Genomic DNA, 16,187 nt, shown 5'->3' on the forward strand with positions numbered 1-16,187 from the left:
TCTGCTTACACTCATGTAAACTACTTAATTCTTGGCTCAAACACTTAGATGCTGTTATGTTGCTAGATAAAGACTCTGTATGAGAAAAACCTTGTGATCAATGCATTAGCTTTAAGGTAACCATTAGTAGGACAATGACTTCTACAGTATCCTGCTGAGAAACAGTATGGTGTAACTACCAAGTAAACATTTAAAATTTATACACTCCAAACTTTGGCTGCTTTGCCTGCTAAGGGGAAAAAAGTCCCTATAAACTTAACCCGAAATAGTTTGTTTTTAGAACTGGGCTATTTTTAGAAAGCAATGTATCTTTCAAACAATATTTCCAAGTGCTTCTTTATACAGGTGATCAGACAAGGCCCCTTCAAGGAGGTGATATCTGAGCAGAGACCAGAATGAGAAGGAGCTAGTCAGGCAAAGATCTGGAAAGAGCACTCTTAGCACGGGACCTTGTGCAATGCCTAGAACAGGCTTGGTGAGTCTGAGGGACAGGGAGGAGGACAGGGGACATGAAGAAAGAGAGGCAGCAGGAGCCCAATCACAGACCTCCGTGGGCCGTGGTAAAGGTGAGATTTTCTTCGCAATGCAACTGGGCAGTCACTGGGGGGTTTTAAACAGGGAAGTGATGTGATCTAGTTTAGATTTTTAGAAGATCATTCCAGTGCTGTGGAGAGGATGGACTGTAACGCACGAAGACCAGTTTAAGAGGCTGGTTCCAAGGGTTCCAAGCAAAGACTGACCCAGGACTGGACTAAGCCAGCGTTGTGGAGACTGACACAGGCAGCCGGATTTGGGACATACTTAGGAGATAAAGCCAAGAGGACTGGGTGACAGGTGAAGGCAAGAAAGGAATCAAGGGTCAGTCACTTTTTGGCCAGAGCAACCATATGGCTGGTGTCACCATTAAGGGAGTGACACACGTGGGTTTGTGTCCACGCTCTATCGCTTGGATACGCTGCTCAGCTCCTCCAAGCCTCAGCTCTTCCTTTGCGAGGGGTATCGATGCCCACCACACAGAGCTGCGTGAGGATCAAATGAGACTGTGTTGGTGAGGCATGACACGTGTACCAAGCGGCTCAACACCACGGCTGGCACTAGGAACGTGGGGGTTCTCATTAGTGTTTAAGGGGGTCGAACTGTGGCTGTGCCCCTCTCAATGGAGCATCCCTGAGACGGGGAAGAAGTGGGAGCACAGGGCTACGAAGTGTGGTAGAAAGGATTCCCTTTTAGGGGCGTCCGGGTGGCTCAGTTAGGCTTGATTTCAGTTCAGGTCATGATCTCACAGTTCATGAGATCAAGCCCAGTGTTGGGCTCTGCATTGACAGGGCAGAGGCTGCTTGGGATTCTCTCTCTCTCCCCCTCCCCTCTGCCCCTTCCCCCCAATAAATAAACTTAAAAAAAAAAAAGAATTCCTTTAATCACAAATAGGATTTTGTCCCTACTCTCTGCCTCTTTGGGCTATCTCCAGGAAATGAAAATAATGGGTCCATCAAATTACAAAGGCACAGGCAGGTGCTGAGCTGCTGCCTTCCTCTATGGTAAAGGGAGGAGAAAGCCCTGAGGGGCAGATATAGACGCTTGCTGTTTGGAGGGCTAGTTTAGCGCTCAGATTCATCTGCAGTGATGAAAGCCTAAATCTCTGCAGCCAGCAATCACCAGCACAACTGAAGCCTTCTATGCAAGAGCCCTGTTGTCAGAGCCAATCACACCACGCTTCTCATTTCTGCTCTGCAGCTGTCGTAGGCCATAAAGAATTACAGGTTTGGGTTTAGATTAGAAATAACTCAAATGACACAGTCCATGAGCTCTGGGGCCGCTAAATAAAACAAAAAAAAATTGCCAAGAAATGAACGACTTTCCAATGTTACAAGAATTCATTCTTTTTGCCATGAGGACAGTTGATTTCAAGTCCGTACAGGAAAGAAAAATTCTTCAGATAGAAAGTTAATTCCTCCTAACTAAACCACATGGCGTTCCCAACACCTCCAAAACAATAAGGTGCACAGGCCGGCCAACCTGTCTAATTTACTACTGGAAGAGAGAACGCGGCTTTAGTCACTAGTGTGTCTGCATCGGGGTCCAGCTGCACAAATGCTTTCCTGAGGCCCTAGCTGGACACTTCAAGTGATCAGAGAAGGCACTCTGAAATTTAAGACCAATCTGTTTCCTCTCCCTGGAGGAGAAAGCTTTCAGTTACAGGACGAAAATTCCACAATTTCTGTACTTCTTATTCCATAAATGCTTTACTTCAGCCCCACTCCTGATTTGTCCTTAAAGAGATGACCTGGAGGCTCCAGTTGATAGGCCTGTAAACACAGGGCTCTGCATACCTGCTTTAGTATCACTGGGACCTCTCTTGGCACACCGTGCTCGTACCTTACACTGTGACTGTTACACATTGTCTCCTTTTTCCGCTAGACTGTAGGCACCTGTCTGATTCAATTTTTCATCTTTTCCTAAGGCTCTGCCCAAACAGCAGCCTTGAAAAACTTTGTGAATAAATCCTGGTCAGATGGGAAACACTCACTAAAATCTTCTTTGGACACACAGGCAACATTTTCTATTTTCTGTAAACAAAACAAAGAAACCTGTGCGTTTGTGTGTGTATGCTTGTTGGAGGGTCTCAAGCTATTAAACAGTGGACATCTCTGGGGAGAAGGATTTAGGGCAACTAAGAAGGAAGAGGTTGTCCTTTTAAAATATTTTATTCTGTTTGAGCTTTAATAAGCTATTTCTCTCTTCTCGTTTTTTTGGTAGACAAATTATCTGAAGAGTGAAGATGATTTATAACTAAACTCGGTATTTTCTAAAACGCTTAGTATTTTAAAACTGTGATACATAATTAACATAAAATTCACCATTTTTGGTGACTTAAAATTTAGTGATTTTCAGTATATTCACAAAGCTGTGCCACCATCACCACTATCTAGTCCCAGAACCATTTTTACCCCAAAGGAGGCCCCATATCCATTAGCTGTCACTTCCAATCCTTCCCTTCCCCCAATCCCTGGTAACTCCTAATCTACTTACTATCTCTATGAATTTGCCCATCCCCGACATTTCATATAAATGGAATCATATAACATGTGGCCTTTTGTGTCTGGCATCTTTCACTTAGTACAGTGTTTTGGAGGTTAATCCTATAATATATATCAGTATTTCAGGTTTTTTTTTTTTTTTTTGCTGAATAATATTCCACTGTACGGATATGCCATATTTTGCTTCTCCATTTGTCCATTAATAGACATTTGGGTTGTTTCTACTTTTTGGCTATCGTGAATAGTGCTGCCATGAACATTCACGTACAAGTGTTTGTACAAACACAGGAGAATTTTCAATTCTCTTGAGTGTGTGCCTAGGAGGCAAAGCATGTATTACTCTAAAGAAACATTTTCGGATTGCTTTGCCTTTTTTTAATCTGGCAGTTACCCCTTTACATCAGGCATCAATGCATGAGCACCATGAATTTCACGAAAAGCAGAGTAACTATTTCTTCTGAATTTTAACAAACTGTCACTAACATCAAGATTCAGTGCTGGGAGACTAGGCAGGTGCATTTATAAGAGACAAGAATACAGAAAGCAGTTTAAAACAGGGCTATCCTTGCTTGAGATTCTGTGTCTCCGTCTCTCTCTGTGTCCCTCCCCCACTTGTGCTCTCTCTCAAAAGTAAGTAAATAAACACTAAAAAATTTAAAAAAAAAACAAAACAGAGGCTATCTTAAATATGAAAATACTCCTACTTTTTGGCCCTGTAATTCATTCAACTTGTATCAGAAGAAAATAATCTCCAATGTGAACAAAACTGTGTTCACCATGACCTTATTTATAATAGTGAAAAAATGACAAGTACTTAAGGGTCCAACAAGAAAAGGATAGTTAAGGAAATTCTGGACTATCTATATAATGAAATATTATATACTGATCAAGAAACCACTTGAGCTATGACATAACGAAGGAAAGTAAGCTTTAAAATTGTATTTACACATCATGGGGTGCCTAGGTGGCTCAGGTGGTTAGATGTCCAACTCTTGATTTCTGCTCAGGTCACAATCTCATGGTTTGTGCGATTAAGCTCCAAATCAGGCTCTGTGCTGTCAGCACAGCTGCTTGGGATTCTTTCTCTCTCTGTGTGCCCCTATCCCACTCACATACGCTCACGCATTCTCTCTCTCTCAAAATAAATAAACATTAAAAATTGTATTTATACATCATATATAAAAACAAACAATATGGATCAAAGATCTAAATATAAGAACAAAGACTATAAAACTCTTAGGATGAAGCATAGGTAAATGTTTGTGACCTTGAGGATGACACCAAAACTCAAAGAACAAAAGAAAAAAAAACTAGAAAAGTGGGATCTCATCAAAATGGAAAACTTTTGTATATCAAAGGACACTATCAAAAAAGTGAAAAGACAACCCACAGAATGGGAGAAAATATTTACAAACCATGCAGCTGATCTATGATAGACTATATCTAGAAAATATTGTTTTAGAAAACCCTCTCACAACTTAACAATAAAAATACAAACAACCCAAGTAAAAAATGGGCAAAGGACTTGAATAGACATTTCTCAAAAGAAGAAGTCCAATAAACACATGGAAAAGATGTTCAGTGTTATCAGTCACTAGGAAAATGCACATCAAAACCACAATGAGATACTACTTTCTATCCATGAGGATGGCTGTAGTAATTAAAAAACAAAAAAACCCAGAAAGTAGTAACTACTGGCAAAAACGTGGAAAAATCAAAACCTCCCTACACATGTAGTGAGAATGTAAAATGGCGTAGCTGCTGTGGAAAACAATGATGGCTCCTCAAAAAGTTAGACACAGAGTTATCATGTAACCCAATGATTCCACTCTTGGGTACACTACCAAGAACACTGAAAAAATATTTACACAAAAACTGGTCCATTAATGTTCACAGCATTGTAACAGCCAAAAAGTGGAAACAACTCAAATGTCTATTAACTGATACATGGCTTAAAGCATCTACCCAAGCAGTGGAATATGATTCAGCCATGAAAAGGACTGAAGGGCGCCTGGGTGGCTCAGTTGGTTAAGCAGCCAATTCTTGATCTCGGCTCAGATCATGACGTCGGGGTTCCTGGGATACAGCCCTGAGTTAGGCTCTGTGCCGAGTGTGGAGCCTGCTTGGGACTCTCTCTCTCTGTCCCTCCCCTGCTCTTGCTCTCTCTCTCAAAATAAACATATAACTGTGCTGACAGCTCAGAGCCTGGAGCCTGCTTCAGATTCTGTGTCCCACTCTCGCTCTGCCCCTGCCCGCTCATATTCTGTCTCTCTCAAAAATAAATAAATGTTAAAATTTTTTTTTAATCATTAAAAAAAAAAAAGAAGGATTGAAATACTGATACATGTTACCCAATGAATGAACCTCTTAAAAACGCTATGTTGAGTGAAGAAAGTCAGGCACAGAAGGCCACATATTACAAGATTCCATTTATATGAAATATCCAGAATAGGCAAACCCATAAAGACAGAAAATAGATTAGTGCTTGCCTGGGGCCGGGGTTGAGGGGAAGGAGGAAATTGGAAGTGGCTGCTACAGTGGGAGTGGGGCAGGGTTCTTTTGGGGACAATGGAAACGTCTTAGAATTGGATAGTTGGAATGCTGGCATAACCTTATGAATATACTAAAAACAACTGAACCGTATACTTTAAATGTATTATGTGAAATTTTGTTATATGAATTACATTTCAATTTAAAAATATATTTAAAAATTTTTTTTAATCTTTACTGATTTTTGAGAGAGAGATAGAGCACAAGCAGGGGAGGGGCAGAGAGAGAGGGAGACACAGAAACCAAAGCAGGCTCCAGGCTCTGAGCTGTCGGCACAGAGCCCAACGCGGGGCTCGAACTCACGGACCATGAGATCATGACCTGAGCCAAAGTTGGACACTTAACCAACTGAGGCACTGAGGTGCCCCTAAAAATATATTTTAAAAGTGCAATTTCAACTGTGTAAAATGAACCCCAAATCTTCACCTCTGACTGATGGGAAAATAAATGACGGCTTTTTTTCTTCTCCATTCTTGCTATAATTTCTACATTTTCTATCTTGACCGTGTGTTGCTTTCTTATCAGAAACAAACAAGCAGAAGGTAATATCCTCTTAGGATGCTATTCAAATAAAGCATTTATAAAACATTTTGAGGGGTGCCTGGGTGGCGCAGTCGGTTAAGCGTCCGACTTCAGCCAGGTCACGATCTCGCAGTCCGGGAGTTCGAGCCCCGCGTCAGGCTCTGGGCTGATGGCTCAGAGCCTGGAGCCTGTTTCCGATTCTGTGTCTCCCTCTCTCTCTGCCCCTCCCCCGTTCATGCTCTGTCTCTCTCTGTCCCAAAAATAAATAAACGTTGAAAAAAAAAAAATTTTTTTTGAAACATCAAAGGAGAGCTCCTTCTGTGCTCAGGACCTAAGTCCTTGTACTGTGGCAGAACCACTAAGACCCTGCCCTCCTCCACTTGTGCAGTCTCCCTGACACAGGTGTTAAGTTGCTGGAAGACTGAGGTATAGGGCAAGCTGCTTTGTGTGGGCTCTCATTATGTTTAAACCGTGTGATTAAAAAGCACATCTATAGCTTGTATATTTACAATGTACTTTAAAAAACTGGGCCAGTGTAAATGTATATTGAAATGACCCCTAGAGGCAAAGGATGATTCTATTTAGAAAGGCAACTTATGCAATGGGGAATTTTTTACTTTAAAAAAAAAAAAAATTTTTTTTTTAACGTTTATTCATTTTTGAGACAGACAGAGACAGAGCATGAACGGGGGAGGGTCAGAGAGAGGGAGACACAGAATCTGAAACAGGCTCCAGGCTCTGAGCTGTCAGCACAGAGCCCGGTGCGGGGCTCGAACTCGTGGACAGTGAGATCGTGACCTGAGCCGAAGTCCGCCGCTCAACCGACGGAGCCACCCAGGCGCTCCGGGAATTTTTTAATTTTATTAAAAATTTTAATTTTATTAAAAATACTACAGCGCGGGGCGCCTGGGTGGCGCAGTCGGTTAAGCGTCCGACTTCAGCCAGGTCACGATCTCGCGGTCCGTGAGTTCGAGCCCCGCGTCGGGCTCTGGGCTGATGGCTCAGAGCCTGGAGCCTGTTTCCGGTTCTGTGTCTCCCTCTCTCTCTGCCCCTCCCCCATTCATGCTCTGTCTCTCTCTGTCCCAAAAATAAATAAACGTTGAAAAAAAAAAATTAAAAAAAAAAAATACTACAGCGAGCCAGTTATAAAAACTTAACCCAGTCTACTTTGCTTTTGTAGAGGCTAAATACAGTGTTTACCTTGAATCTAATCATTGAGTCACTAATAATGCATGTTGATATAGCTTTTTTTTTTTTAATCCCAGTTAATTAACATATAGTGTAATAATGGTTTCAGGAGAATTTAGTGATTCGTCATTTACATATAACACCCACTGCTCATCCCAACAAGTGTCTTCCTTAATGCCCATCACCCATTTAACCCATCCCCCTACACAACACCCGCTCCAGCAACCCTATTTGTTCTCTGTATTTAACAGTCGCTTATGGTTTGCCTCCCTCTCTGTTTTTATCTTATTTTTTCTTCCCTTTTCCTATGTTCATCTCTTTTGTTGCTTAAATTCCATATATGAATGCAATCATACACAGTATTTGTCTTTCTCTGACTTATTTCACTTAGCATGATACATCCTAGTTCCATCCACGTTGTTGCAAATGGCAAGATTTCATTCTGATTGCCAAGTAATATTCCGTTGTATATACACACCACATCGTCTTTATCCATTCATCAGTCAATGGACATTTGGGCTCTTCTCATAATTTGGCTATTGTTGATAGCACTTCTATACACATTGGGGTGCATGTGCCCCTTTGAATCAGCATTTTTGTATCCCTTGGATAAATACTTGGTAGTGCTATTGCTGGGTAGTTCTATTTTAAATTTTTTGAGGAACCTGCGTACTGTTTTCCAGAGTGGCTGCACCAGTTTGCATTCCCACCAGCAGTGCACAAGTGTTCCCCTTTCTCTGCATCCTCGCCAACATCTGTTGTTTCCTGAATTGTTAATTTTAGTAATTCTGACAGGTGTGAGGTGGTATCTCATTATGGTTCTGATTTGTATTTCCCTGATGATGAGTGATGTTGGGCATCTTTCCATGCATCTGTTAGCCATCTGGATGTCTTCTTGTCTGTTCATGTCTTTTACCCATTTCTTCACTGGATTGTTTTTTGGGTGCTGAGTTTGATTAAGTTCTTTATAGATTTTGGAGAATGTAGGTACAGTTAAGTCACATCCAGACATTTGCTTTTAATTTCAAGGCATTTTAATTTACAGAGTATTTTGAATCCCTCTTCAGGGCCAGGAGCTTAGGCAATTAGCAAAAAGCAATGGTAGCTCACCTCCTCCAGGAAATTACAGCAGAGGACGCCATAACTGTGTTAGGGTTAGTACCTAAAACCAGACGAGCCCTGTCCTTAAAGTTCTTTCAGTGGACATCTCTAACAGATGTCAAAGTGGCATCTGTTAAAAAAGAGGCAAAGATGACCTATCACACTGATCAGTTAGAGGCACTGGACTGTGATAGGTCCTTCCAGGTGAGTTCATTGCCGCTATAGCTCACCCTAATTGTTAATCAGTCAGCAAGGGGCTTAACAGGGTCTGAATATCAGTGAGAGGGGTGGGTGGGCCTGGGAGGGTCTTTGGTCAACTGACTCCTTGGCTGACTTATCTGTCCCATAACTTTGCAAGGAATTCACTGACTTTCTATGAAATTTGGTATATGTTATAGGGCATCAAGATATACCTGGGTTTACTTTGTAGTTTATTCTGATGCCCTGAAGTAATGGTAACCACAAAAATTTTCCAAAAAGCAAGACAGCTCAGGGAGGGTGTAAGGAGACGGGGAGCAGCAAGTCTTCAGGTGGGGTGCCCAGCAGCTAGACTGGGGAGTCAGGCCACTTGGACCCCCAGCCCAGCCTAGCCCAGGCCACCCCTTCCCAACACTTTCTGTTGGGAGCATGGTCAGCGGCCATGACTAATCTACCAGTGGCCCTGCCGTTGAGACCTACGGGCTACAGGTGAAGGCCCCACTTGGGCCACAGCAAGGTGATGGCACCTCAGGCTCACCTCAGGGTGAACATCACCTACAGTGAGAAGCACGTTTACATATTCCCAAGGCAGGGCTGCAATGAACTGATTCTCTAAGACCTGGCCTGCCTTGTTGAGGAGGCCACAGGAGTTGTTGCCTTTCCACTAACTAATCTTTAAGCCGAAATCCTTAAAGGTTATGGAGCAGCCGCTGTCAGGACTTGGAATGCAGAATGGTTGCTGGGTCATGATAACTGAAACAAAGAATGGTCCGGGGTATGAGTCTGATCCAAAGGAGTTGAATGGTTTTGGAGAAGAGTCTGTGGAGAAAACTGCTGACCCCATTGAGAGGGATGAATAAAGAGCTTATAGCTCAGCAGGACTTTCTGGCCCAGGATTTGTAACCTGAAACTCTTTGCAAACTTGACAGGAGAAGAAGCAACAACTGAACAATTGGAGAAATTTGTAAATCAATTATGCCAGAAAATTTTCAAAATAGAAGACAAAAAAGGGAAGAAATTGGCTTAAAAAAAAAAAAAAGGTTCGAGCATTCCCATCTGACATTACCAACCCCACAGAGCGCAGCACCTGCCAGGAGACAGGGAGACAGAAGGCTGCAGCCCAGGAGCCTAGACAGTGGAGAGAGGCCATGTTGCCCCGAGAGACAAGCACCCCCAAGCCCTCTCCTCCCCTACAGAAAGAAGGTGCTTACAGTGGGGCAACTGCCACTTTGGCATTCCTGTACCTACTTTCTATAAAAAAGCATGGTCTTCACACAGCCCCTCCCAGTTTTGCATGGTCTCTACAGGGTTATCCTGTTTGTTAGGCTCACCTTGTCCAAAGGGGGCCTTCCTGGCCCCCACATTACTCTGCCTCTTTGGACCTGTGGGGCATTTCCTAGCATGAATGAGAGGCGACACGTCCTGGGACAGCTCCAAGTTTACAGGCTCTCCTGGTCATCAGATACAACGGGGCCATCTGTTTCCCTGTAATCCCAGAGCCTCCTAAATGTAAAAGCAAAACCAGCAGGAAGTAGGGCCCAGTCAGAGAAGGAGAAGAATGGCGCAAAACAGGTGTTTGTGTGGTACTGGTGTCATTCAAGCAGCCTCCACGGGGTTCTATTTCCTGTAGTCAGCTGGACAAACTCGTCCTTTGGCTCCCCTGACCCTGCCTGGCTGGAAGCCATGGGTGCACAGTGGGACACTCTCGGATGGGGTCTGTGTTCAATGCTTAAGCCTCCTGTGCGCAAGCAGACCTCTGTGGGGCTAAACCCAGAGCCAGATGAGTGTCCGTCTGAAACCAGGCCAGAAACGGCTTGGGGAGGGCAGAGAGAATATCAGGAGCTGCTGAGGTCAACCAAAGAGGTCTCAGGAGAGAAATGCATTCTTCTTTCAGTCACATTTCTATTACCTATTATTTCCTTTTGTGACCTGCAGTTTATTTAAGGGCATTTTCATTTGTTTCGTGGCTTTTTTCGTTACTACTAAAAAGAAATCAATTTTGAACATGAAGTAACAAGCAGAGGAGTATACACATGTAGTTTTATTTTTTAAGTATGGAAAGAGTGCCCTGTGGTTCCTTGTATTTTATTTCCCTAAGTAGGTAGGGCCTTATGGTCTTGCCTTAAAATTGAGTGTTGCAGGGGCACCTGGCTCGCTCAGTTGGTAGAGCGTGCGACTCTTGATCTTGGGGTTGTAAGTTCAAGTCCCATGTTGGGACCTCTCCACCGTCTCCAACTTCCTTCCCCAGAGACAGCCACTGTTGTCACTTCTAGACCTTTTTCTTACACATTTACATACATAAGCATGCTTTTTGTTTTTAACATCAAGAGGAATTACACCATATGTACTGGGCTACAGCTTACACTTTCCACTTGACAATGTGTGTGAGGGGTTTCTTTTCTATGACAGCACATCTAGATCGAGACCCCATTTAACCGCTGTTCCACATTATGGCTATATTATATTTTATGTAATCATTTTTCAATGATAAACATAGAAACATAGAAACCTCCACTTTTTTTCCCCCTTTTAAGGCTGCAGTTCACCTCTTTCTTGGTACATCTTCCGATACATGTACAGATTTTTTTATAGACCTCCTATCTAGATGTTAAGCTGTTGCCTCACAGGGCATGCACATTTAAAGTTTTGATTACATAATGACGACTTGGTCTCCAGAAAGGCTGCACGTATTTGCATACTGGCCACTGTATTGTTAGTCTTGTAACATTTCTGCCAACCTGATGTAAGAACATTTGTATCCTCTTCTATTTTTTTTCAAGTTTACTGGCCAACTATTTCTTCAGTGAATTTCTTGCTAGGCTCTGTACTCATTTTTCTAATTGGTTACTTGCCATTTTCTTACTGATTTTGAAGAATTCTTTTATGTTGGATATTAATCATTTGTCTTATAGCTTAAACTGTATTTTTATTTCCTACTTTCTTGTTTATCCATTAGTTAAGTTAATGGTCTCTTTCATTCTTTTTATGTCATGAAATCTTTTAGTACTTTTCTTTGTAGTAGTACTTTAAGTTAATGGTTAAGTTAATGGTCTCTTTCATTCTTTTTATGTCGTGAAATCTTTTAGTACTTTTCTTTGTAGTAGTACTTTACTTTTCTTCTGGGTTTGATGTCTTGTTTCCCCTAGCACAATGTTACTGAAGGATAGTTTCTGCTTTTCGTTTAACAGAGAAGGCAGTTCACTGAATACTAGCAGAGTCTGGACTGGATCACAAGTATCTCTTGACTTGTTGGTCCAAGGGTTTTCCTACCAAGTCACATCAGTTCTCTGTTGTTACCAGTTTTCAACTTTGATTTCTTCCTCCCTCCTTCCTTTTGTCCTTCCCTCCTCACTCCTGCCTGCCTGCACAAGGTCTGTGTATTTTTTGCATGACAGGGAGCAGAAATGAATCAACCATGGTTCCTGAATGCAAGAAGCCCAAAGTCTGTGTGTGTGTGTGCGTATGTGACGGTGTGAACAGAAATTACATAAAACATAAAAATTTGGTTTCCTCATGGATAGGAAATCTGAAGAAAGCACACTGATGTGTTGGCAAGGAGGCTGGGTTTCCAAAAACAGTTTTTAGAGAGACGCTTTGGAGCTGGTGTCTGGTTACACAGGCACTAAGCGATGCTAACTAACAACACTACATTCCACCTTCCTCATGGACGTGCACGGGCCTCAGGCCTGCGTGCATACTTTTGTGTTTTTATCATTTAGTAGTTCCCTGACATGTGGGTTTGTACACTTGGCTTTGAGGTTTACAGGGACACACTGACCTGGTTTGCTCACCAGAGACATTAAGAAAACAAAGTCTACGGGTGCCTGGGTGGCTCAGTCGGTTAAGCATCTGACTTTAGCTCAGGTCACGGTCTTGCAGTTCATGAGTTCAGGCCTCGCACGGGGCTCTGTGCCAGCTCGGAGCCTGGAGCCTGCTTCAGATTCTGTGTCTCCCTCTCTCTCTCTGCCCCTCCCTGCTCACACTCTGTCTCTTTCTCTCTCAAAAGTAAATAAACATTTAAAAAAGAAAAAAAGAAAACGAACTCTAAAGTAAAAACATACCTTAATTGTAATAAAACTCAACAGTTGATAGAGTAATACGGTATTTGTGAGTGAATAAGTGAGGCCTCTATGACTCACAAAATTACTAGTCTGTAAAATGGAGCAAAACATCGTAAAATGATGACAGAACATTCTAAAGACGTGAAGTATCGCACAATAGGAAACAGGAAACCCACAGAGTACTCTGTGTCACCACTCACACGAGTTGAGCGAAATATCTGGACTGGGGGATTGAGCACTCGAGCCACCGGCTGGAACCACCGGATTAAAGACTAACGTGAAGCCCAAGCACGCACACCCTGACTTCATGTCCCAGCCTCCCTCAGGAAGGTCCTACCAGAGCTCCATCTGTCAGGGTGCACCCGGAGAAGCGTTTTGCAAGAAACCCCTCAAAGTTAGTTGTTCTCTGAATAGCAAAAAGAAGCAATTTCACTTCAATTTCCTTGGCTCTGGTACGCATAATCTTGGCGAGTTCTGTCCTTCAAAACAAAGAGATAAACGCTGTCAGAAGAACTGATCATTCAAGATAGGGTAAAGTAAATGGCTGTAGCTTATATTAAAAAAACAGAAAGCATGTGGTCATTTCAAATCCTGAGGTCTGTCACGAACTAAGTTTAATGCTTGGGGAGCAGAAATACACATTTTAAGTAAGAATTTTAAGGTGAAATTATCCACTAGTCAAAAAATAAATCAAGGATTTAAGGAGATCGATTTGGTTATACGGTTACTCTGATTTTTGTATCTTTCCATAATTTGTTAATAATATCCACAAAGCACTTACTCAGTATTTTATAAAAACGCATGCATTTTACACAATGGCACAAGCTGTCAATTACTGAATCACAAAGCTCCCTCTTCCAAACAGCTCAATAACCATCTCTCCAACGAGAGAGCAGGAACCCTGGAAACACACGTGAGAGACCAGAACCCCCGTGTGAATAGTGACGTGTCCACGCTTCGGTGGTTCCCACCTGCGAAGCTTCTGTACCACTCCAGTGCGGTTTCAGGATGGGAGCCGCAAGGGAGCAGTGACCTGAGAGCTCTTAGTAAGTACTGGGCTATGATCATCTTCCCATACAAATAAATGGCAAGATGAAACAAAGAGCCTCTGAGATTACTTGAGAATTATGTGTCTGTAGGACGGTGGCCAAAATTCCAACAATGAAAGCCTGGCAGCAACAGCAGCAGCACCGGCATTAGCTGCTACAACGGATTTGTGGCGTTAGCTCACTCCCAGTTTCCTGCAGGCTTCACTTTTCAGAGTTAGTGTGCAAAAGTCACTGAACTGGACGCTGCAGAGAATCAGTCACCAATTTCTCAAGGAATTCGCTTTCTTGGCTAACCAGGACGTAGAAAGTGACAACCACAAGTGTCCTTAAATCAACATTGAAAGGTTATCTAAACCTATGGCTGCAAATGTGCTTCTGAAAACAGCAGCCACATAGAACGTACAACACCTGGAGGGAACCCTAAGGTAAACTGTGGGCTCTGGGTGGTGAGGATGTGTCAATGCAGGTCCATTGATTCTAACAAATGAGCATTTTGGTGGGGGATACGGGTAGCAGGGGGCTATGCATGGGCAGGGGCAGGAGCATATCAGAAACCTCCATATCTTCCTCTCAATTTTGCTGTGATCCTAAAATTACTCTAAAAAAATAAAGTCTATTAAAAAAACTGAAATCAACAGGCAAAATCCCTTAAGAAATCCCCCCACTGTGTTTAAACACAACTTAATTAAGCATACAACTTAATTGTACTCTATGATTTTAAGAAAGATGCCTACCATGAATTATTCTAAAGGTTGAGTTATGCTTAGACATGAGACTTTTTTTTTTAATTAGCCTGGAATTAATGTAATTGTGCACTGCGAGAAGGGCATAGATAACTAATAAAACCCAGTTACCGGGTGGTAACACTGTTGTGGTATAGCTGCAAATACAGAATAAAAAATTTTGACTACAGTTTTAGCTTTCTCATGGACACACAGATCTAACCTTCTTGGGTTTTAATTCGTCAATATAAATGAGCTATCTGGCCCTGGGTGACATTCATAGAAACTGCAGACAGGATGAATGAGAGAAGGTCTTTAGAATGCTTAGAACATTCAGATGCTGATACTATTAACTATCCAAAAACTATAAAAACACTGTTAAGGGCAGGAAATTTGTTCAACAAATATTTCCTGAGTGTCTACTATGTCAATGAGGTAGACACTAGCCCTGACCCTACAGAGCTACCTATGTAGCAAGTCAGAAAAGCAAAATGATGACGGATATATACACTGTATGCTGATATATGTGATGGAGACACAGGAGAAAATGTGGGGTGATGAGTAACACAGGGAAATCTGGTTGATGAGCCTTAAGCAGGTTAACTAGAAAAGGCAGAGTGTTCGAGGCAAGGGTTAGGCCAAAGGAAAGCGCTAGAGCAAAGACGGGAGCAGATGCAGCTGCTGTGTTATACATAAATTACTCGTGAGGGGAAAAACGAATGCTTTGGCTACAGGCTACTAGCCCAGGGCTCTCATGTACTCCTCTTCACTTTTTTTTCTAGAAGTTTTTCCCCTTCCTCCACAGACATTCTCTCTCTTCTCGGATTGGAACTCTGAAGTTGAAGAAGTTGAAATACAGCCACAGCTGGAGTTTAGGGGTTGGTTTTGGGTATATAAAATCTGACTTTCAACAGGAAAAGGGTCTCCTAAAGGGAGAGAGTCCAGCACAGGAAAAGTTCTCATTAAAATGGTAGCTTTCAGTGGCGCATGGGTGGCTCAGTCGGTTAAAGCGTCCGACGTTGGCTCGGGTCATAATCTCATGGTTTGTGAGTTCGAGCCCCGCATCGGGCTCTGTGCTGACAGCTCAGAGCCCGGAGCCTGCTTCGGATTCTTGGTCTCATTCTCTCTCTGCCCCTCCCCCACTTGTGCTCTTGTCTCTCTCTGTCTCTCAAAAATAAATAAATGTTTAAAAAAAAATGGTGACTTTCAAATGACAACAACAAAAGGTGGAAGTGGCACCCGATGCACGAGGCAACACGGAGCCCCTAGAGACCAGGGGATTGATTTCAATCGACCAATTTCAATTGATTTCAATTAACAGTAAAACCAGCCTAAAAACAGAATCTACCTTGTGACGTGGCAAAATTCTACTGCAATCCTCTCGGTCATGTACCACTCACGTGGAAACATACGGCCATATTTCTCCTCATAGTCCACGAGCTGGCGTTTTATCCAGGCATAGCGTCTGTCGATTTTGTCCAGCCAGGCAACCTTATTAGGAAGGGAGGGAACAAAAGCCACCCCGTGCTTAGAAGCAGTGTTGACAGTTTAAGGAAACAAGCAGAAACACAGAACCAAGAAAAACAAAACCAGTCTCTTTATTTCTCACAGTTTTAAAGAATCTAGGCTACTTTTTCCACTTGATCCAGAGGTACTTAACTTGGTCTACGATTAGACTTCAGGTGTCTGTAAATTTCCTGAAACTGCATGCACAGTTTTATGCATGGGTGCATTTTTCTGGTGAGAGGATCTGTAGCT

General features: G+C 42.6%; 1 protein-coding gene across 1 annotated transcript in view; it reads right to left on the reverse strand.

Annotated features, from left to right (window-relative positions):
• The window catches only part of VPS53 (VPS53 subunit of GARP complex), a 138,575-nt gene that overhangs the window by 64,877 nt on the left and 57,511 nt on the right, over positions 1-16,187 (reverse strand). The window contains exons 10-11 of the mRNA XM_030296881.1: positions 15,778-15,920; positions 12,996-13,137 (exon numbers count right to left, since the gene is read on the reverse strand). Of these exons, the coding sequence (XP_030152741.1) occupies positions 12,996-13,137; positions 15,778-15,920 (285 nt within the window). The remainder of the gene's footprint in view (positions 1-12,995; positions 13,138-15,777; positions 15,921-16,187) is intronic.

This window comes from Lynx canadensis, chromosome E1 (assembly GCF_007474595.2).
Source record: "Lynx canadensis isolate LIC74 chromosome E1, mLynCan4.pri.v2, whole genome shotgun sequence".
Taxonomy (NCBI): Eukaryota; Metazoa; Chordata; class Mammalia; order Carnivora; family Felidae; genus Lynx; species Lynx canadensis.